General features: G+C 45.9%; 1 protein-coding gene across 6 annotated transcripts; it reads right to left on the bottom strand.

Annotated features, from left to right (window-relative positions):
* Window positions 1-1,709: 1,709 nt before the first annotated feature.
* IRX6 (iroquois homeobox 6) lies at window positions 1,710-25,547 on the bottom strand. Of its 6 annotated transcripts, none has more exons than XM_053271275.1 (7): window positions 25,282-25,547; window positions 14,559-14,816; window positions 12,417-12,529; window positions 10,808-11,115; window positions 9,181-9,804; window positions 3,304-3,421; window positions 1,710-2,399 (listed from the first exon to the last, which is right to left on the bottom strand). In XM_053271275.1, the coding sequence occupies exons 2-6, from the start codon at window positions 14,652-14,654 to the stop codon at window positions 3,309-3,311; spliced, it is 1,254 nt and encodes a 417-aa protein (XP_053127250.1). In that variant the 5' UTR covers window positions 14,655-14,816; window positions 25,282-25,547; the 3' UTR covers window positions 1,710-2,399; window positions 3,304-3,308. The 6 variants fall into 6 exon arrangements, with proteins under 6 accessions (XP_053127250.1, XP_053127245.1, XP_053127246.1 ...); XM_053271270.1 differs by lacking the exon at window positions 25,282-25,547 and adding an exon at window positions 19,233-19,356; XM_053271271.1 differs by lacking the exon at window positions 25,282-25,547 and adding an exon at window positions 17,111-17,235.
* Between the last annotated feature and the right edge of the window lie 1,101 nt (window positions 25,548-26,648).

Below are 26,648 nucleotides of genomic sequence, written 5' to 3'. Positions count from 1 at the left end.
GCTCTTTTAACTGAATTAGGATGATGACCCACTAACAATGCCCTACTTTGCCTGTTCCAGAATGTGGTTATTTTCTCCTGGAAGGAAGCAGCCTAGTCCTTCTCAGTGAGCCAGATACTGGGAGAGAGACAGTACTGGGATCCAACTATAGGCTCCAGCACCAATCCAGATGAAATGGCCACGGAAGACCCATATTAATCTGCCAAGCCAACAGTGCAACCCAGACAGGAGCAGGGCGCTCTCTGTCCTTTCTGTCAGAGGGTGGGAGAGTTTGAGATCAGAGGGGAAACGGCCCTGCTGACTCTGTCTCAGGGTTGTGCAGCCCTCGGGGACATATTTTTGGGTAGCACAGAGGGCTTCCTGGGGAAGGGGAGAGCATCAGAAATGGCTGCTTTCCCACTGGTCGGGAAGTTCTGTTCGATTGCTCTCTTGCTGATGTTAGGCAGCTCTCTCACTGTATGTATGAGGAAGCTGGTCTTGTGGTAGCGAGCACGAATTGTTCCCTTTGCTAAGCAGGGTCTATCCTGGTTTGCATGTGAATGGGAGACTACATGAGTGAGCAGCACAGGGTCCTCCCCTTAGGGGATGGGGCCACTCTGGGAAGAGCACCTGCATGCTTGCAGAAGGTTCCAAGTCTCTCCCTAGAATCTCCAAGATAGGGCTGAGAGAGACTGCTGCCTGCAACCTTGGAGAAGCTGCTGCCAGTCTGTGTAGACAATACTGAGCTAGATGGACCAATGGTCTGACTCAGTGTAAGACAGCTACCTATGTCAGCCACTTTTTTTTCAATTATGGAATTGTTTTTTTAATTCAGAATTGCCTCCTCCACCTATACTCTGAAATGGCAAAAATCGTTATAGCAGCTCAGGATTCTAACTCCACATTCTGCTGTATGTTGTCTGGCTCCCACCCACACTGGACCATGTTGTCAGCCTCAGATCATCCCAAGGTCCTGCAGCTCATGTTGAACAGATCTTCTGCCCTGTTACCGACTCATTAGGCAAACTGCTACCATCCTCTTGTCCTGTCTGTATGTCCAGATCTTCAAAGACCTTGCCAAACCCTACATCAAGGCCATAGCTGCTATGGCTTTTGGTGGATGATGGGAGTTGTAGTCCAACAATATCTGGGGACCCAATGTTGAGAACCCCTATCATACAGGTCTCCTGCATGGCCACAGCAGGAAGGAAGGAGCTCGTAGAACACTGATAAAGCATTTGTTTTGCATACATGTTCTGTGCAGTGCGGTGCCATGGTTAGAGTGCTGGACTAGGAAACAGAATACCCAAGTTCAAATCCCCATTCATCCATGAGTGGCCATGGGCTAGTCACGCTTTCTCAGCCTAACCTACCTCGCAGGGTTGTTGTGTAGATAAACACGAGTGGGGGAAGAAATATATACCTTGCTGTAAGCTCCTTGGTGGACGACTGAGATAAAACTAAGAAATAAGAAATAATTCTGCAGCAACCAACGTTAAAATGATCCCAGGTAGCAGTACTGAGAAAGACAAGTCAAAGTTAGTGAAGATGAACCAGTGTTCTGACTCAGTATAAGGCACCTTTATACCATTTCTTCAAAGAAATATAAAATGGTCTATTGTATATTCTTCCCGATATGACAGCTATTCAGACATAGCAACTCCTTCTACCCAGCCCATGGGGTATTCCTTCTCCACTCACATTCACATTTCTATCTGACAATATCCAGTTGTTTGGTTTTTAATTAGAGACCTTTAAAAATACTTTCCGTGATATCTTTGTACAAGGAAGGAAAATAAACAAACCGGTATTTTGCACAACTAAAGAACCCCCTTCAGAGTACAAGACAAATGGGCTGACAAATACATGTTTAGAAAATAATAATTTAAAAAATGAGGACAAGAGGGTTAAAAATGTTTGAAAATGGCTTGTGTGTGTTTTTTTTTTTAAATGACAGAACCAGAGAGAGAGGGGGAGAGAGAGAGAGAGAGAGAGAGAGAGAGCTATTATTTTAGTAACCACATTGATAGTTTGCATTTTACATAGGACAATACAAGAGAAGGCAAGGCCTCCTGGAATGCATTTGTTGATACTTGCTAGAGATGAAAAGGAGTTCAGTTTGGTATAACCCTGGTGGCAGAATAGTGCATGGATCAAGTTCAGAGAATGTTAAACAGGTAGATTCTGACCGCAGCTTTCTGGATGAGCTTGTGGTGGTATCCCTTGAAAGCTGTGCATATATAAGAATAGTCCTTCACCACCACGAGAACAAAACTGCAGTTCATGCTTTGAAAGGTGCAGAGAGGGGCGGGAGGGAGAGAAAGAGAAAATTCACATTGAAGTCTGATGTCTTCCTTTGAAAGCTGGGGAGGTACCAAACCTTCTTGAGAAGTTTCACCGACATATTTGACTGGCTAAGCCTGAAAGAAGAGAAAGGAGATCAGGGTTCTCACTTGTGTTTGGCAGAAGGTATGTGGAGAAATGTTATGTTAGATCCCTCAGTCACCTTTTAGAGTAGACCATTTTGCTGAGAACCTAATGAGAGCTAGAGGTAAAGTGTGCCTGAGCCATTTTTGGAAGGGCGGTATAGAAATTGAATAAATAAATAAAGTGTTCCATCAAGTCGGTGTTGACTCCTGGCAACCACAGAGCCCTGTGGTTGTCTTTGGTTGAATACAGGAGGGGTTTACCATTGCCTCCTCCCGCACAGTCTGAGATGATGCCTTTCAGCATCTTCCTATATCGCTGCTGCCCAATATTTGTTTGTTTATTATATCACAGACTATTGGAAACATGATATAGGTGTTTCCCATAGTCTGGGAAACATACCAGTGGGGATTCGAACCGGTAACCTCTGGCTTGAGAGCTACCTATTTTATATTGACTTGTTTTATTGTATTAATGTGCTGCAAATTGCCTTGGGATTGTTTTTAATGAAAGGCAGAACCAAAGTATAAAAATCAACAATCCAATTAAATATTCATCACACACTGCAAAAAGTCAGTCTTGATGTGATATAATAAACAGTTGCATCAAGATTCTCCTTGTGAAGGGCTTTCACAATGTTCATGTGCACTGATGAAATAGTTTGTATCTCAACCGCTTTGTGAGATTTGCCTGAAAAGTGATATATAAATGATGGAAGTAAGGAAATAAATAACTGTCCTCCACAATGACAAAACAATTTACTGTATCTTCAGGTTAGGAAATGTCGTAAGCCAAAAGAGAAATGATTAACATTTGAGTCTCAACAACATTGTTTGAGATTGTTTAATGAAAGGTGGTATATAAATTTAACAATAAAACAAACAAACAGAAACTTACCTTTCTCACCTCTTCAGCACTGGCCTGAAAGCTGTTCTCAGTTTGTCTTTATGCTGACTGAGACAAACTTCACTCAGATCTAGAGACCCTTGAGTGGTTCTCATACTTCTCCCAAACCCTGTTTTAACAAAGGAAAACACATAAATGCTTTACTGGAATGGAGTCAGCAGGGCAGTTTTTCCTCTGATCTAGAACTCTCCCACCCTCTGACAGAAAGGCCATGCTAAATATAGGGATGTGCAAACTGATCTGAATTAGAATAGATTTGACTCAGATTTGGGTGATTTGAATTCAAATCGAATCACCCCTTAGAAGGGCAATCCAATTTGAATTCAAATTGAATTTTTGAAATTCAATTTTAATTCAGTTAGAGAGCTGTTTGCCACTTTTTAAAAACTATTCAGCACCCCCCCCCCAAATCGGTTTTAAAAGGCACCAAAACCGGGTCAAATAGATTCAGATTCAATTCGAATTGGATTTTTGGAACAGATTTGAATGTAAAACAATTTTTTGGAATTCAGTTTGAATTTGTGTGATCCTGCCACATCGCTATATGGAATACAATTGGATTGTTTAACACTCCCGATTAAGAGACACAGTAGAATGACCATCTGTTCTCAGATGAGGCTGTCTGTTGTGTCTCGGAATGAGTTGCTGATCTGGCCTTGCCTCCTTCCAGTCAGGAAGTCCACTCCCAGATATTTTATGCAGAATCATAAATAAAGGAGGTGAGCTCCTCCAAGAGTGAATCATCCCTCCTTTTATTCTGAAAGGGTTTAGGGTATGGAAGAGATCTTCCTTGGTGTTCAGTTCAAAAGAGAAGCAGTTTGCCGCAGTGCCCAAAAGTTTCAGGAGGAGTGCTCAAGTGACTTTTTAATGACTTGAAAATAGTATCGAGAATGAGGGAGACTTTGGATAATATGAAAGCCTTTTCCTTGCATCCTATAATCATTAATTAAATACAGACACACAAGACACAAACTGCAAGACAAAATACACACACACAAGACACAAACTGCTGAACAATAATGTATATCATCAGACAACAGAAGGAAATTGATACTCTGTACAGAACATAGCACAGCAACAGCTGCATTGGCTTTCCCAAACACCGGGCCCTGTCTCCAGCTGTGGTGACAGATGTTTGAGGCTGCACAGAAAGGTAACAGGGAGCATAAGTGTGACAACACAGGACACACTTCAGAAGATGGCTCCCACTTATTTCTTGCTCTAACCGTTTCCTGTCCTGAGTAAGTGGTTGGACTAGATAACCCTTAAGATACTTTGCAACTTAAAAGTTCTATGATTTATCTGTGCCTTAAGTGGAGCAGCAGGGAAATGCTTGACTAACAAGCAGAAGGTTGCTGGTTCAATCCACGCTGGTACTATACCAGGCAGCAGTGATATAGGAAGATGCTGAAAGGCATCATCTCATACTGTGCGCGAGGAGGCAATGGTAAACCCCTCCTGTATTCTACCCAAGACAACCACAGGGCTCTGTGGGCGCCCGGAGTCGAAATCAACTTAATGGCACACTTTACCTTTAAGTTTTAAACCAGAGAGTAGTATACACTTATGGAAGCTTCTTATCCTAGCCATTCAGTTTATCTGAGAAAAGGATGTGTTTGTATCATTTTGGTTCATGTTTATGGATATATAAACCCCTACTAACTCAGCAAAGAGGCACCTTTTAACAGCTGTGATCCCCCAGTTGCAGGGGGAGAGCAACTGGCCCTATCCATCCCTGGCACAACATCCCTCCAGTGGCGGTTGCTGGTGTCTATCTTATGTTTCTTTTTTAGATTGTGAGCCCTTTGGGGACAGGGAGCCATTTTATTTATTTATTTCTATGTAGACCATTTTGGGAACTTTTTTTTGAAAAGCGATATATAAATATTTGTTGAATAGTGGTATATAAATATATATATTGCATCATTTTGCATCTTATTTTGGGATTATTATTTTTTTGTTTCCATGAGTTTGGATCGTATTTATGGGTATTCTGGATCATATTTTTGGAATTTTGTTTGCATCCTTTTGGATTGTATTCTGCTACTTTCCCCCTACATTTATTTTGTGTGTGTGGTAAAGAGACTAAATTACAAATGAAGACTTCTCCCATTTGAATCTTGCCTTTCCCTACACTTGCTAAGTAGCCTTAGACAAGCTTCTCCATCTCAGTCAGTGGAGCCCTTTGCTTAAACAAGCAATGCCCCCAAAGGAAGGTCTGAAGTTCAATGAGAGAATTATCTGCAAGCTTAAAGCTTGTCCACTGAGGGCCAAAGAAGATGTCATGAAGGAATTCAATTAGTGGAACTCTCCATGTTTTATTCTATCTCAAAATGCAGCAGCACAGAGCCGGAAATGGATCAGGGAAGTGGCATGGAAGAGGGACAACAGTCTAACTCTTCCCTGCAAACCCACAACATCCATCCAAGTCACCCCATGAATGTCTGCCCATTTCATCCTCAGAACAAGCCTGAAGTGTAAGTAAGGCCATGAGATAATGATGCCCACTTCCTAGTCACCTTGCAAGATTCATGGCAGAGTATGGACTGGAGTAAAATGCTCTCCCCTCCCAACAGCAGTTCTTAGCTATGTCCATAGGTTTGTGGACATGGGGCTCACAGGTTTTCCCCTCCATAGATCTGGGGCATAGCTAGGGGAGAGGGGGCCTGTGTTCACCCCTCTTTCTGGCAGAGTGAGGGAGATAATGATGAAAATAGAGGGGGTGGAGTTGGGGGGCCCTCTGGAGCTTGGGGCTCCGGGTTCTTTGAACCCATCCGCTCAATTATAGCTACACCCCTGCCATAGATAATGAGCTTCTGGGTAGCCATTCCATGGCAATTCCTCTTTCTCCTCCCTGCTCTTGGTTCTTTCTTGCAAAAAGACATTAACAATCCTGAGGTAGATGGACTAATGTTCTGATTCATGACAGGCAGCTTCCTATGTTCCTATGGACCTCCATGACATGGCCTTGATCCAGATCACCCTCCCCTGAATTTTCTCGGTATACAAATGCATGGGGTGTTCCATCACAGAACCGTCATTTGGTGTCCTGTGGGGCCCTGAAGCCAACAGGACTTAAGACTTTCCCTTTGGATGGGATGCCTCTTAAGTTAACAGAAAGAATAACTCTGCTATCATGCCATACATGATGTCTAATCTGATCTGCTCATTGGAGTGGTCCAGGGAGGGATATCTGCACCATAGTGGTGTTTCCTACAAATGCAGACTTGACCTGTTTGAGCATGGCTTTGGATCTGCTTGGCCTTGAATTAAAGGCATGCATTTTTTTATTTTTTTTTAGCAGAAATGCGAGGAAGGAGTGTATTTTAGCCTAGAAGAAGCTTCACTGAGGACTGAGAAATGGTTGGATGCTATACCACTAACATCTGGATGGATGGAAGGACAGAAGCAGGCGAAATTGTATGATTACCTTCCTGCACTAAGATCACTTTCCCCGAGGGTTAAGAAATATTTGCATAGTAGTGAAACCTTCCATTTGCCTATATTCCTCATATCCCCCTTTCAGAGTGGCATGGAAATAAGACACAGGCTAGTGGTACTCACATTAGGAACGTAGGAAACTGCCTTATCCTGAGTCAGACCATTGGTCCACCCAGCTCAGTATTGTCTACAACAGGGATTCTCAACGTTGGGTCGCCAGATGTTATTGGACTTCAACTCCCATAATCCCCAGCCAAAGGCCACTGTAGCTGGGAATTAATGGAGCTGAAGTCCAATAACATCTGGGGACCCGACATTGAGAATCCCTGGTCTACACAGACTGGCAGCATCTCTCAAGGTTTCAGAAAGGAATCACACACCCAGCCCTACCTGGAGATGCTGTGTGGGATTGAACCTGGAACCCATGCATATTATGCTCATTTCCGGGCCATTTTAAAATCAGGTGTACAACTCTAGCCAAATGACTTTTAAAAAAAACTTCAAAGACAAAATGGTGCAAAAATAAGGAGAAAGTTTCCCTGCAAGCAGAGCCTATGTTCTTTAAGACACAGGTTATTGTCATAATGAATACTGACCAAAGGCAACAAAATGGAAGCAACAATAATTAACCAAAGGAGAAAAGGGGGAATGTCTTGGAGAGTCTATGGTATCTCTGGACAGTGCTTAATTTGACCCGAGAATCTCAATTTTAGGCCACTGAATTTGACGGAACAGGATGGCAGTGGTGGGAGTCCCAACCAAAATTCTTTTTATTCCAAATCTGTTGGTAAAAACCAAAAATCAATGTGCACCTAATTGAAAATGAATTCATATGCACCTGATTTGATTTGAGGGAGACAGCTTTCACCATTGATGCCATTATAAGAAAAACAGAAATGTTGACTATGCCAATCAAATGCTTAATGTTGCAGTTCTAAAACAGATTAAGAAACAAGACCTCTCCCCTGCCCACGCCCCCCGCAGATGGTTCCATTGCAAGGCAAAGGTGTAACATTCCCAAGGCAAATTTCAAATTGCTGTAGAACTTCATTGCAAATCAGATCTGAATCCTGCAAACTGATACTGAAATTTCTTTTTCACTGGACCTGTAAGCTGAATGAAGGTGATCAGGACATGTGTCTGAGCACAGAGGCCCTTTCTTCACTCTCACTACCAGATCTTAGTGGAGATTTAGCATCTGATTCAGCAAATCTGCTCACAGCCAGACCTTATATGTGGATTAGCATCTGATTCAGCAACCTGCTGTCTTGGTCATTCTTGCCATCATGTTTTGGATGGAGAATTTCTAGCACATTGATTTTTCTTTGAAATGTCTTCTATTTATTTTATCATCAAAATGTGCTCTCCTGAGCATGATCCAATGAGAGCTGGTCTTGTGGTAGCAACAAGCATGACTTGTCCCCTTAGCTAAGCAGGGTCCACCCTGGTTGCATATGAAAGGGAGACTAGTAGTGTGAGAACTGTAAGATATTCCCCTCAGGGGATGGAGCTGCTCTGGGAAGAGCATCTAGCTGCTGCCGATCTGTGAAGACAATACTGAGCTAGATAGACCAATAGTCTGACTCGGTATATAGCAGCTTCCTATGTTCCTATGTTTCACATGCTCTGTGGCAGGGAAAGATAATTTCAATTCACCACATCCCAGGAAAAGAAATCTTTGGAAAGTGGATGGATTCACGCGGCCATTTGGAAATGGCCAAGCCACCATGTTTTAATAATAGGAACTTCTCTTTTGCTTTAGTCTTCATCAGTTGTCTGGAATGTGTCAGAGCATTCAGAAATGTTAGGATGAGAACGTGGGTATCACCACTTCAACCTGCATCTCAAAGACTTTCTAACAGTAACAAGCCACTATCTCAAGATTTGTGGGAAACATTTTCCAATGAAAGGGCATAGGATTTGCATGCACAAGGTTCAAGTTTCATTCCCTGGGGTTTCAGTTTGCAAGGATCTTGGCTAGGATAACTAGGGAAGACCTTTCTTTGCCTGAAATCCTGGAGAGTTTCTCTAAGACAAGGACTAGGCTGGATGGATCAGTGCCCTGACTCAGTATAAGGCCATTTCCTAGGAATAATTTCAGGGAAATTCTACACTTGGATCATTAGTCTGTACAAAGACACGGAAGAAGAAAAATCCTATATCATTTCACAATCTCAAACTACCAACCCATCCAGTTTTCAAAGGTTTTGTCTGATGAGTGAAACTCATCCATGTTTTGGAGCATGCAAAAGTGGCCATCACAGCTCCCTCTCCATGACAGCATCAAAAGTCAAAAGTGGCTGTGAATTATGTGGCCCTAGATGGGACTGCTGTCATCATTTATGGCACAGAATAAGCATACTTTTTCCAAACTGAGCACTGCATCTGGGTAGGGGGAGAAGGAAAAGAGCTCAGGTGGACAACTACCTTCAGCGCCTGCTGAGTACTGACAGGTCTCCCCCAGCATTGGGTAGGAAGCACAGTTTAGAGAGATGGATTGCAGGTTGAAGGTGGAATTCCTAAAGAGCTTGGTTGGCTGGGCCAAATCATCCAAAGCCTTCTCATGGATAGGTTGCGTTCTCACAAGGCTGCCCAGCGACCTCGCTTCACTGCATTGTCCTGCAGCCCCGGGAAGCCTTCCCCGGAGCACCAAACAGTCAGGGCTTTCTGTCCTTTGGGCAGGGGTGGTGGCAGGACCCACAATCACATTGGCCCCTGCGGTGTGGGCTAAAGACCAGATTCTGGGCTTCTCTGAAGCTTCATAGGGTTGTCCTTGAGTTCCAAGGCTGCCTGCTAGGGTGGCCCCCTTGTGGCTAAGAAAGTTCCCTGCAGCTGCCAGACCACTCTTGGCACAGGAGAAGGCATGGAAAGGGCTGTGTGGGGTCAAGCCGCAGTTGCTTTTCTCAGACTCGGCCAAGGCGCTGCCGACGATCAGCCCCTCTGGGTGTGGATGCTTCGGCTGAGCTTCTACCTTGATTTCTGGCTCCTCTTCATCCAAGTCCTCCAGATCACTCAGTCTTAACTCCTTTTCTTCTTGACAGCTCTTTGGATCTGTGCATCAGAATAAGAGGAGGAAGGAAAGAAATGGGTCAAAAAAAGCCGGAAAATCAATGCAAAGCAAGTTGAGCTCCTGTAGGTACATTGCAAAATAGTTCTGTGGGTTTGGGGGAGAGTCTATTGCAGGAGAACAATAAGGCCTTGCTGATATTCTCCAATTTGGAGGAATGTTCCGGGGCCCTCCCAGCCACGATCGAAGCCTCCCATTGCTGTCAAAGCAGATGCCAGAAAAATTGGGCAAGGCCCCTTTAAAGACCCAAACGTGCTCCTGGAATGGCTGGGACCAAGTCACAGGGTGGAGCCAAGCAGTTCACTAAGAAACACTGCTGGAGCAACTTCAGCTTTTGTTGAGAGACCCAGCTTTGAATCTTCCTGATCAGCTCTGTCTGTGGTCCTGACCTCTTGCCTTGGGAGCTGTCCAAGTTCTGGGGCGTATCTGGTCCTGGGAAAGACCACATCAGTGCAATACGAGCAATACGGGACTTCCATTTTCAAGAGCAGTATACCTCTGAATACATGCCCTGCTTGTGGACCTCCCAGAGGCATTTGGTTGACCACTATGAGAACAGGAGTGTCATTAGGGGTGGCCCATGGGGTATGGGCCCCCATTGAATTGCTCAGAGCCCCACCTCTTATCAGCCACCTCCCTCTTCCATGACCTCTTCCATAAAAAAGAAAGTGCAGCAGTGGAGACACCTGCACAAAGCATGGGGGGGGGAGAGAGGTCCTAGTCTCACCTAGTTTTCTGCTGCTTCTGCCTTTAGGCACAGTAATATAAGAGTTAAAAAAATTATTCTTGGAGAGAGTATGATTGAGTTTAATTATCAAAAAGGGAGCTGTGAGCCTGGAGTCCGGATCTAGTACCTAGCAACGCCCCTGGTGGGAAGCAGGATGCTAGACTAGATGGACCTTTGATCTGATCAAGCTGTGCTCACTCCTTTGATGTAATATTATTTCCCATTACTGGGGGGAAAGGACGTTCCCTTTCCACTCTTACCTCTGTCTTCACTTTCACTGCCACAGTCTTCCCCGTTCCTTCTACTGTCCTCTCTCCTCTCCTCTCCTGCCTTGTTTTTGGGAGACCAAGTCATCTTGTTCTCCTTCTTGAGGCGCCGCCGGGCGTTGGCGAACCAGGTGGAGACCTGGGTGAGGGTCATCTTGGTGATGATGGCCAGCATGATCTTCTCCCCTTTGGTGGGGTACGGGTTCTTCCGGTGCTCGTACAGCCACGTCTTGAGGGTGCTGGTGGTCTCTCGGGTTGCGTTCTTGCGTCTGGCGGAGCTGCTAAAATCCACCGTTCCATACCTAGCAGGAGTTAGACACACTGATTAATTAGGGAGCCACCATATCAATTGCTATTCTGTTGGAATTGTCTCCCACCAAAATCAAACAAGTTTTTAAGTCCCACTGTGGCTGAATTTAAGTTCTGGAAAAGCCCTGTATGCCCCTCGTACACATGGGGTGCAGTTGTGAGAAAAGCATTTTATGCTACTTATAATTTCTTATCTCATTTTTTGCATCAGTTTGGGAGGTCATTTGGGCAAAGAGGCCAACCCTAAGTATTTCAGGTGTGTGTGTGTGTGTGTGTGTGTGTGTGTGTGTGTGTGTGTGTGTAGGCAATTGAGTCTGACCTACACTGTCCTTCTACTCAGCGTAGAAGGTTTACGTATGTTTACGCGGAAAACACACTGAATTCAATGGGAGATTTACTACAGGACTAGTTACATCCCAAGCCTCAGTGGCCTTTGGTTGGGGATTATGGGAGTTGAAGACCAATAATACCTGAGGACCCAAGTTTGAGAATCACTGAGTTACGCCCTTAGAATGCTTTAAGTGCTGTGTCAGACCTTCTCTCCCATGCAACCCAATCCTCAGAAATCAGTTGTACTGAGTTCAGCCAGGGATTTCCTCCTGTGCAAGTGTGCCTCCCTCAAGAGGACTAGTAACTTCTTCAGATGCTTTAAGCCATGGGTGGCCAACCTGAAGTTTTCCCGATATTGTCAGATGACAACTCTAATCATCCCTGGACACATTTGCGGTGACCAGGGATGATGGAAACTGTAGTCCAACCACAGCTGGAGAGCAGCTAAGAATGATGGGTCATAGTCCACAGCTGGAGAGGGGCTAGGGATGATGGGAGCTGTAGTCCAACCTGGAGTGCAGCTGCAGATGAAGGGAGTCTTTGTCCAACCACAACTGGGGATGATAGGAGCTATAGCTCAACCACAGCTGGGGGTGATGGGAGTTGTAGTTCCCACACAGCTGGAGAGCCTCAGGTTGGTCACCCCTGCTTTCAGGACTCTGTGGACCTCCTCTGCAGGTTTTCTCGGAAATCAATCCCATATTGGATTGACTTATGCAAAGATTGCAGTTAGTTAGTTACACACCATTCCAGCGTTGGAAATGGAGTTCGCTGATGCTTCCTGAGGCCTGTTAAGCAAATCACCTGCGCCTAAAGACACTCTCTCTCACTCTCACTCACACACACGTCATCTGGCGGGGCGGGGAAGATGCCAAGGAGGCCTTGATGTCGCCGCTGGTGCAGTCGCTGAGAGACGTGGTTCCCCCCCAAAAGCGCCCGCTGCCGAGATCAAAGCGCGCCTTACCTGTCGTATTGGTACTGCCCCAAGGAATGCTCGTAGGTGTAGTAGGCGGCGGCGGGCTGCGCAATCCCCGCGTGGAAGGCAGAAGAGCCCTCCTTGAGCTCGTACTGGGAGTTCTGGAAAACGGATCGGAAAGCTGTCAAGGGGAGGAAAGGAAGAAGGGGGCTCCTCCTCTCCCACTCCAGCCCACCCCACTTGAAGCTGGGAGGGGAGGAAAGAGGCCCACTAACTCGGGGCAACGAGGCCGCATCTACTCAGAGATGGGGCGCGCGCCGCCTTTTACTCCGGAGTCTTCCTCACTGCGGATTCTGGGCTCCGAAGCAGGAGTGTGGCGCACAGCGTCTGTTTAGCCAGAAGCAAGTCCTACTGGGTTTGACGGGGCGGGGCGCTTACTCCCAAGGAAGTGTGCACACAAGTGGAGCCTTTGCTCGTCAGAATCTCAAGCCCCCAAGATCCTGCAGTTTGTCCCCCCCACACACACACTTTTGCAGGTTTTAGCTTAAATCCGTAGATTTTGTTTTTATCTTTTAGACGGACGAGGTAAATTGTTTTGAATTATTAAGTAACTTTAAACACAACAACATCAACAACTATACACTACCTAAATACTGCACTATAAGTTCATATAAAAATTCTTTTAATAACCCGATCCTTTGTCGCAATTGCCTATGCGCTTCCTAGGGATTAAGCCGGGCCCCTACTTCAGAGTAAACATACATAGGATTGAGCACTACAGGTCGGTGTTTCTTCATTGGCGCTTTCCCCCTTATTGCCCTTCCTTTCCTCCTCTTTTTTCTCCCATCCTGACAAAACGTAGTTTGTAAGCTCTTTGGGGCAAGGACCGGACATTTTCTCTTATGCTACTCAAACACACTCTCCACCTTGAGAAAGACGTCCTCCGTGTCTGTCTCTCTCCTCGCTCTTAACTTGTAAGCTCTCCGGGGCAGAACAGTCCCCCTCTCCTTCCCAGGAACTTGTATGAGAAGATATTTGAGGAAAAGAATTCTCTGCCTCCGAAGAGTTTACAAATCAAGAGGGAGAAGAGACGCACAAATGACGCCTTTCATATGCATATCGGTTTTGGGAACTTGGTACACACAGCTAGTGCACAACATTGCATCCGGATCCTGCATATCCCCCATCTCCAAATAAGTTTCACTCAATAAAGTAAGAGTTGAAATTCAGTCTCACTGGATAGATAGCACTTTATAGATATAGTGCACTATTGATTGATTGATTGATTGATTGATTGATTAAGTGCCGTCAAGTCGGTGTCGACTCTTAGCGACCACATAGATAGAGTCTCTCCAGGATGATCAGCTTGGTCTTTAATAGAGCATTATAGATATCACTTATGCACCATTCTCTAAGTGAGTTTAACAGAGCATACCCCCCCTCGGAGCATTGCGCAGGGCATATTCCCGCCCATAGGCTTACCTAGGTTACTCAGCAGTAAATACCACTGTGTTCAATAGGGCTCCCTTGTAGGAGGATTTCAGCCTTGCAAAGATCCTAAAAACCTTTTCTCTTTCTTTCTTAGAGCAAGTACATTAATTTCTGTGGGACTTCCTCCCTGGGATGGCACTCAAGATTGAAGCGTTTCTAAAGAGTGACCGCGAAATAAACCCCGCTGAGCAGCACGACAGAACTTACTTCCGAGTAAATACGCATACGACGGATCTGTCCTCTGGAAAAGAGGGCGGGGGTCTCCAGTTCCTTTAATAGATACGCAGAAGGCGGGATTTTAGCAGGTGCAGCTTTTCTTTGCCCTGCTGGACAAGTCGCTCGCACCTGCTGAAAGCCCCTCTCCTGCGCATCTCTTAAAGGAACTGGAGACCTAGCGATCGGTTTCCTCTAGCTCTCTCCTCCCTGGTTGCGAAGCCTGGCACAGCAAATCCACAGGGACTAGCGCCCCCGTCTCCCCCAGATAATCATTTTGTACCATAAGGCAGGGGTTCCAAACCTTGGGTCCCCAGATGTTGTTGGACTACAACTCCCATCACCCCCAGCCATAGTGGGCAATGGCAGGGGGTGATGGGAGTTGTAGTCCAATAACATCTGGGGGTCCCTGTTGGGGACCGCTGAGAGAAGGCCCCGGGGAAGGGATGGTCGGCCTTTCGTGGCCTCGCTCTTTCGCTCACTCACCAGCGTGGTATAGAGAGTGGACGGATCCGCGCTGTAAGGCAGGTAGTTGGCATAACCTTGGCTGGCGGCCGCAGCTGCGTAGGGTGAGCCGTACATGCCCAGCGCCGCATTGAGATCCGTCCTGGAGCCGGCAAGGAGCCTGTTCTCGTACGAGGGGCAGCAGAGGGTGGCTGTTTGGGACGATCCCGACGACACATCCGACACGGATCGGGATGCGGAGTCGCAGCAGGTGGTGCTGGAGCTGGCTGAGACGAAAAACTGTGTTTTATATGCACATAAAAAAAAAGAAAGAAATGAGAAAATGAGAAAGAGGGGAAGGAGAGAGGAGAGCGAGGTAGTGGGCTGTTTAGGAGCTGCTAACTACATTTGGGAGAGAGGAGGGGATCCCCATCAAGCGAGCTAAGCCCTACAGAAATCAGTTGCTTCCTATTTACTTAGGAGGAGGAGGTTAGGATCCAGGTGTTAAACAGCTGACTCGAGGAATCAGGCACTCAGAGGAGGGTGAAATTCTGCGGCCAAAGCATTCAAGCCAGGCCAATAACCTCTCCAGCGCGAGTTCCAAGCTGGTGAAGCTAGGAAGCCCCCCAGAAACCAAAGAAAAGTGGCATTCACCCTAGAATTCCTGCCCGCACTCGACTGATCAAGAACTAAAGAATGAGAGTTTACCATCTTGACAATCCGAATGAGAACCCCCGCCTCAAATTGTCAGCAAACTGCGCGAAACGGAGGCACTTTGGAGACCGAACAATATCTTGGTTTGGGGAGGAAACCCAGCGATTCGCTGGCGATAGAAGGGGTCTGACAGAGTGAGGAAGCAGCAGGTTTTCAAGTGTGTGTGTGTTGGGGGGGTGTCTTTTAAAGCAAAGGAGAAATCCACCTTTAAAAGGGAGGAAGAAGAGATAGACGGGTCTGATCTCAGGTGTATTTTAAAAAAAACCCACTCGCAGATAAATTATGGATCAGTTATTAGCAGCAATGGAAGAATTCTGGAACACACGCACGTGTGTGTTCTGTATGTGTGGACAGACAGTGTATTTATCATGTGTCGTCATGTGTATTTATCTTCAGACGGAGAGAAACTACTAACAGACATATAATCCATTGATAATGCTAATATGATGTTGCAAACTAAATCTGTATACACGTGTGTGCTGTATTTGTGGAGAGATATGTGTATTTTCTTCCGAGAAAAACCATATATGTGTGTATAATACACACACACACACACACACTAATGCTATGATATAAAGTAAACATGTATTCACGTGTGTAATGTATGTATGTATAGATAGGTCATATTTATTCAATAGAAAGTAAAATCAATTAATATATACATATAATCCATTCATACTGCTAATACTAAACTATTAAGTAAATCTGTCTGTAGAACACATACACAATATTATAAAGTAAGTAACTCTCTCTCTCTCTCTCTTTCTCTCATGACCCCAGATTGTGCACACAACTTGTGTGTGTACACACACACACACACACACTCAATCCGCACGTGGAAAGAAATCGAATCTATTGATTTAAACATGGGAATCAATTAAACCTATTCCAAAACCCAAGTTTAATTAGGACCGGGTCTGGGTAAACAGGCTGACTCCGAATTCAGTCCCGTTTCTTTGCAATCGGGACTGCCTCGTGTGCAGCCTCGTATCTCTTTTCTGCAAGGAGTCGAATCCCTTCTGAGAATCGCGGGCCACAGAGCCCAGAACAGCTCAGCCAAACTTTATGTTCAAGTTCTTCGAATCTCAATCAAGTTCCTCAGGGCGAGCTCGGAGCGGCGGGGGTGGGTGGGGGCTGGGGGGGGAGGGCAAGACCACTGATCGACCCAGGTAGAACATCGAACTCCACGCAGACATCCTGCCTAAGCGAAAGACAACCGCACCCCCCCTCCCCCGCCAAACCACCACATCTCCTTAACTTGGAAATCAATAACAGATTTGCAAATGAGTTGAACTTTTCCTCTCTCCCCCCCCCCCCTTTCCTTTTCGCCACTGGCCTCCTCTTCGAGCAATTCCCTTCCACTGAGGTTTCAATCTTGCGCACACTTTACTGGGGAATAGCCCCAGCCCCTCACTGAACTCCATAACCATGCAAAAAAGAAAAAGAAAAAAGGTTTAGATTCCATGCCCGCGCTACTAGGGAGTTAGTCCCATTGAAACCTGTGGGGCTTACTTCTCAGCACACGGGACTAAATTGGCGCGCGCACACACACACACACCGCTGCAGACTTCTTTGGGAGAGTCTCTCACGAAAATCAGCGAAGGCTTACTTCTGAGTAAACAGCAATCTCGCTCTAGCTGCTCCGTCCGGACACACCGGCATTGCATCCACTGCTCACACACACACAGACACACCAGCTCCAGCCAAAAGCAAAGGGAAAACACCGCATCTTCTGGGGGGGGGGGGGGTGGGATCCAAAAAACTAGATTATTTTTTTTTTTAAAGGAGAAAGAATCTTTTAAAAGGAGGCAGGGGAAGCGGAGCCTGGGTAATAGTGCATTTCATAGCCGGACCAAAAGGTGACGGATATTTGGACTTACCTGGGAAGTGGTGCTGTAAGGATAGCCGAACTGCGAAAAAGACATTGCTGATCTCCAGATTTTTTTAAATAAATAAATGTATATATTTGGAATAGAGGCAAGATTTGGGCAGTGCCCCCCCTTCCTTCCTTCCTTCCTTCCCCTCCCCTTCCCCAAATCTTCAGCCCCTCATTCTCCCTCCCTCCCTCTCTACCTTTCCACACACCCCACCCTCACGTTGCCTCTGGATTATTAATTATTAGTACTGTTCTTTATGATTCTCCCTCTCCTCACCCCCACCCACGCGTCAATTATCAATGATGGGGAGCGGGCATCTGCGGGGGAAGAGGCTTAAAGCCTCCACCAAAAACGCACACACACCCCACCCCCTCCTCTTCCTCATCATGACTCTTTCAAAGAAAGATCGAGCTGGATCGATTCGATCGGGATAATTAATTGATAGATGCCTAGATAGATAGATAGATAGATAGATAGATAGATAGATAGATAGATAGATAGGGAAGCTCCTCAACAGAGAGAGGCAGAGTTTCTTGGGGAAGGTGGGAGGTGGAGGGGGAAGAAATTGGTGAGTGGGGGGGGCGCGTCAAGGCTGGCTGGCTGTGGAGGTGGCTTGGACGGGGTTTTTCCTCTGCTTTGCTGTGTCTGCCTGTCGCTCCCTGCTCCCTGGCAGGGGAGCCGGGTGACGTCAGAAGTAATCCCGGGATCGCTGCCAATCATTGCTGAACATCTTAAGATGCGCCCAACACTTGTTTGGTGGGGATTTAATCGGGTGCGCTCGCAGCAGCGCGCGTCAAAGGGGCAGGCGGCCGCTGACCTCGCTCGCTGCGCGGTTGGTCTTTCTCTCGCCCGCTCCCCGTTCGTCCCCATTCTTCTCTTTCCGCACCACCACCACCACCCCGGCACCCCCGCCTCCAGAAATCTCTGGATGTTGCCCCCTCTCTCGCTCTCCCTCCCTCCCACCATCTCAGATCGGATCTGAGAAACCATTTGGGGCCCGGATTAACACAGCCTCCTTACTCCACGGGAAGGTACCACGAAAGAACTCTGGCTCCTTAAACCCGCCTTCATAATCCCCAAGAAGTGGAGCAGCATCCCTGAGGAGCCCCCCAAACACACACACACACTTTCTTCTCTTCTGCGAGCTCTCTCTCTTTCTCTCCTTTTATCATTCCCCCCCTGTCTTTTTCCCCACTTCCAGTTTTTTTCCCCCACATCATGATTCGGAGAAAACGGATGTGCAACAAAACCAGCTATTGCTTTAGCTTTTGTAAACCGCCTTGAGCTGAGTTTTATGAAAGACGTTATATAAGTTGAACAATAACGACATTTTAAAAACAGTCCCTCCCCAATAATAATCACTTGCCAGGGCCACTTAAATCTTAGGCGTTCTCCCCTCCTTCCTTCTGCATTCTATCTCATTTCATCAGTCTTCCTTCCTTCTCCAAATAGGCACAATATGTTTTATTTACTTCCATGAAGGACAGATACATTCTCCAATCGCCATCGTCTCAGCAATTCCATCCCAAATCCCGATGTCCCCAATGGAACCAGCTACTTAGGGGTTGAATGGCGTCTTCCTTGCGGGAGGCCTTCAAGTAGAGGCCGAACAGCCATTTGTTGGGATGCTGCAGCTCTGGATTGCCTGGCTCAAACCGGGGTCAGACTAGATGGCCTTAATGCGCATCCAGCTTCTATTAAGTCCACTCCACATACAAGGGAAGGGGCTTCACCTCAGTGGCAGAGCACCTGCTCTGCATGATGCAAAAGGTCCCGGGTTCAATCCCTGGCAGCATCTCTAGGTAGGTTTGAAGGAGACCTCTGTCTGAAGCCCTGAAGAGCCGCTGCCAGTCAGTGCCCAGCAGTACTGATCTAGATGGACCAATGGCCAGACTCGGTATAAGGCAGCTCCCTATTCTCGTCTTAGTAGCTCACGAGTTCCTTATTCATCGCCCCTCTATTTCTCCCTATAGACATAAGAAGCCCATAGACTTGACTTTTCTTCCCTACTATAAGTATTCCTTCTTCTTCAAGAGTCCCTAACTGGAAGACAGAGAAGCTCTGCGGGGAGGCAAACACCCGGCACAGCGGGGGGGGGGGGCGTATTTGCCCCACACACACACACCTTTTGCCGACTCCGTCTCTCCCCTCTCTTGTTATCCGGCCGCTCTGCTCCAAACGACAATTGTAAGCGCCTCGGAGCAGGGAGCTTAGAGATGGCCGTATAAAACCCCACGTGCATCGATGGCACCATTCTTCTCATCCTTTTTTTCCCGTTTGTTGGCAAGTGCTGATGCTTCCTGCTGCTACGACGACTTTGAAACGACGACTTCATCTTTAAAACAAAGATGAAGCCACAAACACAAGCCACCCCCTCCCCCCCAAAAAAAAATGTTAAGCAAAAGAGGAATCTCGTGGAACCTGAAAGACTGCAGGTGTTGATTCAAAATAAAAGGCGTGCTGTTGAACTCCCCCCTCCCCCAGAGTGCGTACCATCCTCTCTTTCTCCAAACGGATCTGCACCTCCTACACCTCCTCTTGGACAAAACACGCCCCTTCTTCTGATCTTCTGGATCAATCCATCCACACCACTTGGATGATCTGTATTTAACCTGACTATAAAAGAGGCAACTTTCTTGGGCTGATGGCATGATTACTGAGAAAGACACGGCTTTATCCTGGTGCTTTTTCCTGCAGAAAATAACTGCTCTCCCCCCACCTCACCCGCAAAACCATCCATGTTTCTAAGTGACATTTTGCTGTAGCGAGAAAAGGGGGCGGGGTTCCAGCCCCCTGAGTCTGTTGCAGCCAGCGCCACGAGGAATCCTGTGGCGCTCTGAGGCCTAAGAAGCCGAGGATGCCCCCAGCTTGCAGGAGACTGCGTCCAATGTCCAGGACCCGAAGCGGTCACCTCCGAATGCGATCCTAGGCACAACAGTGACGGGGGAGTCAGCTCTATTGAACTTAACGGGATTTGCTTCTGAGTATGCATGGCAGGGTCAGGCTCTTGTATGTGTGCATTAATTTAAAAAAATTATTATTGCTCTTTGTATGCAATGCACAAATGCCAATAAATCTACATATATTTGCATGGGAGAAAAACACCTCTAAAGAAAAATGCAAATAAACCTACATATATTTGCATCGGGGGAAACCCTTCTAAAGAAAACAAAAACAAAGCACTTTTGCTTGATGATCCAGACAGGTAGCACATAGACAGAAATGAAAGGGGTTTCCTTCTCCCTTCTCTCCCCAGTTGGTGTGAATTCCTCTCCTAAAATGGTAGTCATTGGAGAAGTGTTGAGAAGTACTTTTATTAATAACCTTTTTTTAAAAAAGCTGTCATTTTAATTAACTGGAGGGATCTTTCCAGCTCTCCAGCTGCTTTCAAACTGGCCAGTCTAAAATGTGTCAGTGTTGAAGGTGCCCTGGGACCCTTGCTTGAACAGAGGGAGTCAGTGTTCCTCTTCCCCTGCCCCGAAAGCTCTTTCTTTCTTGCCATTTTGCCGTAAGAGGAAACGGCTTTCCTTCCTGCGGGAAGCAGAAGGAGCGGGACCCAGAGGTTGTCGTGCTACTAAAGGGGCGAAGGGGGCCAAGCCACCTTGGGGGCCAAGAAGACCACGCCCACAAGCAGACACCTTCTGGAGTCTCCTCGCAAGCAGGATCCGTGGTCCCGAAAGGTCCCTCCCCTTCTACGTGGGAGCCTTACACGGTCAGATCTCGAAAGGATCTCACCGAGAATTCAGGGGGAGGGGGAGGGGAGGGGAGGCGCTGACAGGTCAATGAAATCAGGACGGATGGCTGCTGGGAGAGACCAATTTCTGACCATTCCCCCACCAGGGAGTAATTGCCTCTGTTAACAAATGGGAAGGCCCCTTGGCTCACTAGCCAAGGCTACCCTGGTATTGTCCAAGGGAGCTGATGGCATGGAAGGGGTGTGGGGGAGGGGGGCACACGAGGCAAGGAGTCAGGAATGATGTCGGAGTAGTTTCCCTCTGGTGTGTGCACACTGGAAAAAACAGGAGTTCTACAGATCGGTGTGCCTGCATTTGGGTTCAAAACATTACGAATTGTTATTCTCTCTCTCTCTTTCTCTCTCTCTCAATGCGCGAATTTGAAACAAACTCTGGAGTGATGTGGAAGAACTCCGGAAGTATAACCGCGGAACAGCCTGCCTCATGAAATGGTGGGCACTCCTTCACTCGAGGTTTTCAAACCCAGGCTGGATGGACGGCCACTCGTCCAGGATGCTGCAGCAGATTCTCGCCCTTTTCAGAGGGTTGGATTAGAAGACCTTCAGGGGTCCCTTCTAACTCTGCCATTCTGCGGTTCTGTGCTTCTATGATTCCCCAGTCGTTTCTCTTTGTGTGTGCATATAGACCCACATCGGGAGTTCTGTGTGTTTTCACGAATGCATTATAGTGTTGCGTGTCTGTGTGTAGTGGCAAGGATCCCGTTTCTGGATAATCATGCTTTAACTAGATGCTGAGTGACTTAGAGACCCAATGGACCAACCGCCCCCCACCCCCAGCGCCTTTAAAACTAGCGACCCCATGGACACCGCCCGCCCCACAGCTCCTTCACCCCACTCCCAGGTTCTGGGTCCAAGACCCACAGAGTTTCATTGCGAGGAATGCAATTGCTCTGTATGCCTCGCCTCCGCGCTCTTTAATCCCCAGTGTATGTCAATGGTGCTTATAGCGGCGCCACTTGAAAAGTGACCAGAAAACGAGTGAATGCATAAAGCCCTGCAGTCTTATCAGCCAACATCGCCAATTTCACTCGCTTGCGCAACAGGAGTCCAAAGGGAGAGAATTCAGATCACGCCCTTCCTTTCCTCCCCCGCTTCCAAAAGTCCCCCTGCAACTCTTTGGAGAGTGTTCGCCTGCATCCGCGAAAAAGGCAAACACGCCTTCAATCGCTCCTGCTGCCTGCACTGGAGTCGCACTACGCCCGGGCATTATCTTTTCAAAAATCTATAAATCTAAAAAGAAAGCGGCAGTTGCGCGCATTCTCTAAGGGTGGCGCTAGAGAGCTGCGGGTGAAGCCGGAAATCTGATCAAAAGAACTCCAGCCAGATGCCAGAGGAGGAGTGGAGAAGTTTCCCCTCCTGCCGCTTTCCTAAAGAAAGGCAATTACAGAGAGTCAACCTGTTTTTGTAGGGGGTGGGATAAGCTCAGTCAGATAAGCAGAGATCTCTCTCTCAAAACTTTGTTGCAAACTTTGGAAACTGGGGAGGTGGACCCTTCCAGGTGTGTCCTCCTTCCCACTATTTTGGGGGTGTCTGTGTAGAGTTCTCCCTTGCTCTGTTCCTTTTACCTCCTACTGAAACGGGCACATACGTGTGCATGCACACACACTCTTCCCAACAGTATGGCTATTCATAAAACAGACAGACCTCTTCCACTTCTTTTAAAATCCCACTGCAATGCTCTTTGACTCATTTTGGTAGAGGGAACAGTCTGAAAAGAGGTTGAAAGGATTTCCACTACGTTCCATGTAAGAACATAGGAAGCTGCCATATACTGAGTCAGACCCTTGGTCTATCTAGCTCAGTATTGTCTTCACAGACTGGCAGCGGCTTCTCCGAGGTTGCAGGCAGGAATCTCTCTCAGCCCTATCTTGGAGATGCTGCCAGGGAGGGAACTTGGAACCTCCCGCTCTTTCCAGAGCGGCTTCATCCCCTAAGGTGAATCTCTTATAGTGCTCACACTTCTAGTCTCCCATTCATATGCAACCAGGGCAGACCCTGCTTAGCTAAGAGGACAAGTCATGCTTGCTACCACAAGACCAGCTCTCCTCTCACATCTCAAGTGCCCTGCCAGGAAACCTCATCCTTTTAGCTGACACCTCCAACCGCACCCCACTTTTTCTTCTCCTGGGCTTGCAATGGGAAGGTCAGGAGATGCTTTTCTAGAGAGAGCTTCTAGAGACATACAGAGCCACTGTAGCTTGGGGGGTAGAACGTCTGCTTCGCATGCAAAAGGTCCGAGGTTCTTTAATCCCTGGCAGCATCACCAGGTAGAGCTGTGAAAATCTCCTGCCTGAAACTTTGGAGAGCTGCTGCCAGTCAGAGCAGGCATTACTGAGCCAGATGGACCAGTGGTCTGACTCAGTATAAGGCAGCTTCCTATGTCCCCAGAGGCTGTAAATTGCTAACTCTTAATCTGAAGACCATTGATTTCAATAGTCAGTCAGTCATCACTTTATTGTATTTAGCCTTAGGTCATCATAATATCAACATTACAGTAAATACAATGCTATACACAAGGTTTCCAAGAGAAGGTGGTGCAAAGCTACCAACAGTTTATTTGCAAAAGTGAAAGCTTTCTGTGAATCAAACAGCTAATACTCAAACAGCAATTAATACTAAGGGCTTTTCTTCTGTTTGGGGAGTGTCTGTTTGAACAGAGTGGGTGCTTGATTTCTGAGAACAACCTGTCATTGTGGGTGTGGTTATAATTGCAGAGCAGTTGTGCAAAACAACAACAACAACAACAATAAAACAACAACCCCACCCCATAACAGATTGTTGGGGTTCCCAATTTGGTGTAAAGCGCTGTCCTGCAAAAATTTATGACCTGGGCCTGAGCACAGAAGTTAGCCCTGTTGTCTTAAATGGGACTTTCTCCCAGGGCAGTGGATAATGCAGCCTTAAGTGCACACAGCTGCTATGGAGCCTTGATTAGACTCCATGCCTTCCATTTATTTGTTTGTTTTTAAAGCTTTCAGTCAGAGGAAGAGTCTGTGCAACTGCAAAACCCCCATAATGCATCAGTGAGGGAGAGTGGTGTTCATAACATGGTCATCCCACAGTCTCTCTGAAAAGATTCCAGGGGTATTTCCCTGCAATAACCTAGGCCTTGTTTGCACATTATTGCATGTAGTATTGCGCACAATATTTCAGATTATTGCACATAATATTGCGCAAATATTTCACACATCATTAACCTCAGCCTTGCTTGCACAATATTTTTTAGGCATGCTCTTACATATGTTTTCAACATGGTCGCCCAAAAATGCAAAGTGTGAATGTGATGAAGAAGTGTCTGAGCACACACGAGTACCATACAGGTGTGCACACCAGAGTGGATAGACTTTGACTGAGTCTTCCTGATGGTTGTACAGTACACCTGGTGGTAGATCCAGAATTGTAGCTGTGTAATGTGTGAATTGGACAGGTGCCTTCTTGCTTGTCGACTTGCTTGCGAACTGGAGGGAGACAGGCCAAAGAATTTATCGCAATTGATTTTCTGAATTGCTAGTGTAGCCATGCCTTCAGTTGTTTTTCACATCTGACCCAAAGCATAAAAAGTTTTTAAGGATCAGTTTTTCATTATGCCTAAACGACAGTGGTGACGTGACATCACTTCCAGACTATGTGCATCTTTTAAAAGATCATTCAGTGTGATTTTTCTTTGCAGGAGGTGGTCTGTAATGTTTTATGCCAATTACTGTAGCTTATTTTACTCATTTACATAGGTAGACTCCATTTGCTCTTCCAGAGTTCATCCGCTTTCCTTAAGAGCGGAAATGAACATCAGGTCAAACTTAATGAAGATCTGATTTTTCTTTAATTTGGGAAAAAAGAAAGGAAGGAAATATAGGTTTCCCCATCAAAAGAAGTTTGAGTTATTGTTAACAGAGACAAACGTATACAAAAAGTCATTAAGAACACCTCTGGGTGACATTATGGCAAATTATTTAATTGCACTAATCCCTAGTGGGGAGAGTTAATTAATTATATTAATTATAGTGAAATAAAACTACTTGTTCTAAATCACTTAGCTCAGCAATTTTTATGTACACACATATATGTCAGAAGATTTAAGAAATACATTGAGAGAGTGTCTCTCTCTCTCTGTGTGTATATTAATCACATATGTAACTTAATTCTTAAATATTCCAGTAAAAAAAGTTGATCACATCCCTTCTGTCAAAATGTAAAGCAGCTGAGAAAGCACCATGTTGAATCATATGCAGGTGCAATTATCTTTAGTTTTAAAGTGCAATGTTAATTTATTTTCCTTCCTTCTGTCCTTAAAAACAAACGAGAAACCTGAAACTCAAGCCATCATCATGGAAAAGAAAGAGAAAAACCAACATTGCCATTTAGATAATGCAAATCATTCCATTTCTTAATTAGAAAAGTTAAAAGAGAGAGAATTAATTACCTGCTAGGTGTCCAGCAGCCGAGAGTAGCTTTATAAGATGGCCTTTTGCAGTTATGCTCTCTCTATAGTCCCTTAGCGATTTTTTTTCTGTACTCTGATCTACGTTTGCAATGGACTCAAAGCATGTGACCACTTCAAATTACCCATTGCAATCTGACACATTAAACTAGGTCCCTATGTGAAATAAATACAACTTCCACCTCTTCTTCCTGACTGCCTCTCCCATTGGGATAGATAGATAGTCCAAGGAGGTCAGAATTTGTGCCGTCTTCTGTTGCTTCCGGCTCTGCAGTACTACAACTGCTTATGGTGAATCTCTTTCGTCTCACTTAGCAGGCTGGCAAACAGCTTGTCAGAAATTCTGAAACCTCTTTCTTAGGAGGCGTTCTAAACATTGGCATAACCCTTACATTAATGAATTCTCAAGACAGTCCTGATTTCATGGAGAAACAGCGCCGATCTTCTGACTGTCTTGAAATCATACTGATGATTGCTTTAAAACCAGGACATTTTAAAATTTTAAAATGGGAAAATTGTAGTGGCTCGCTCACTGTCCGATCATTCAAACCTCATTTTCCAACAATGACCTCCTTCTTTCTTTCTGTGAAATTACATACAGAATTACCACTGACAAGAGTTTTGCCCATTCCTGTTAGGGGCATTAAAAAGAGAGAGGTGACCTAAGAGTTTATGGGCAATCTATAGTTTTCTTTGGAATATCAAAAACAATTAGTTTGGACAATGGCTTTGCTGTGTTTTAGAAACACCTATTTAACTGCACCTTTCTAAATAGGGGTAACGAAGGGTATAAAACAATGAGGAAATTAAAACAAGCACCTAAAGTATAATTTGGTAGAAAAGGTGGATGTGAAACCTGAGTCATAAGCAAAGATACAGAGGGTCTGAAATTTAAGAGTGTGATATTGGACTTAACAACGCTACTGGCCAAGCAGATTTATGACTTTGAGTCTAGCCCTTTTGTTTTTGAATATATTTTTCTATGGAGAAGATGGAAATTTTTCAGGTCCATGCATGAATAAACAAGTATATCTGGGCAGGCCTAATACATAATTTATACTGATCAGTCACTGCAGATCTAACTGAATAAACCCAAAATGAACACTAATTGTTTTGACAAACTGGAGGAGATGCTAGTTTATTTGTGGAGTCTGCCTGGTTATTTGCATTCTCTCAATGATGATTGCCAACTGGAGATATAAATGTTAGCGAAGGCAGAAAAAGACCCCCACTGTATATGAGACCCCAACAAGGTGAATCTGATGATAATGATCAAGTGTTTTAATAGTCTGAAGTGCAGAAGCGGAAATGAGGAGTGTTAACTTTTGCAAGAAGGTAGATTATTATAT

The sequence above is a fragment of the Hemicordylus capensis genome, chromosome 9, assembly GCF_027244095.1.
Source record: "Hemicordylus capensis ecotype Gifberg chromosome 9, rHemCap1.1.pri, whole genome shotgun sequence".
Taxonomy (NCBI): Eukaryota; Metazoa; Chordata; class Lepidosauria; order Squamata; family Cordylidae; genus Hemicordylus; species Hemicordylus capensis.
The sequence above is the reverse complement of the archived record's forward strand: the minus strand, read 5'-3'. Positions and strand labels throughout refer to the sequence as shown.

Excerpts from the sequence above, each read along its gene's own strand:
- IRX6 (XM_053271270.1), bottom strand. The coding sequence starts at position 19,349 with ATGCACGTGGGGTTTTATACGGCCATCTCTAAGCTCCCTGCTCCGAGG. Across the intron at positions 14,817-19,232 it reads AGAGACGGAGTCGGCAAAAG|TTTTTCGTCTCAGCCAGCTC; the intron begins GTGTGTGTGTGT and ends TATAAAACACAG. Across the intron at positions 12,530-14,558 it reads CCACTCTCTATACCACGCTG|AACTCCCAGTACGAGCTCAA; the intron begins GTGAGTGAGCGA and ends TCCGTTTTCCAG.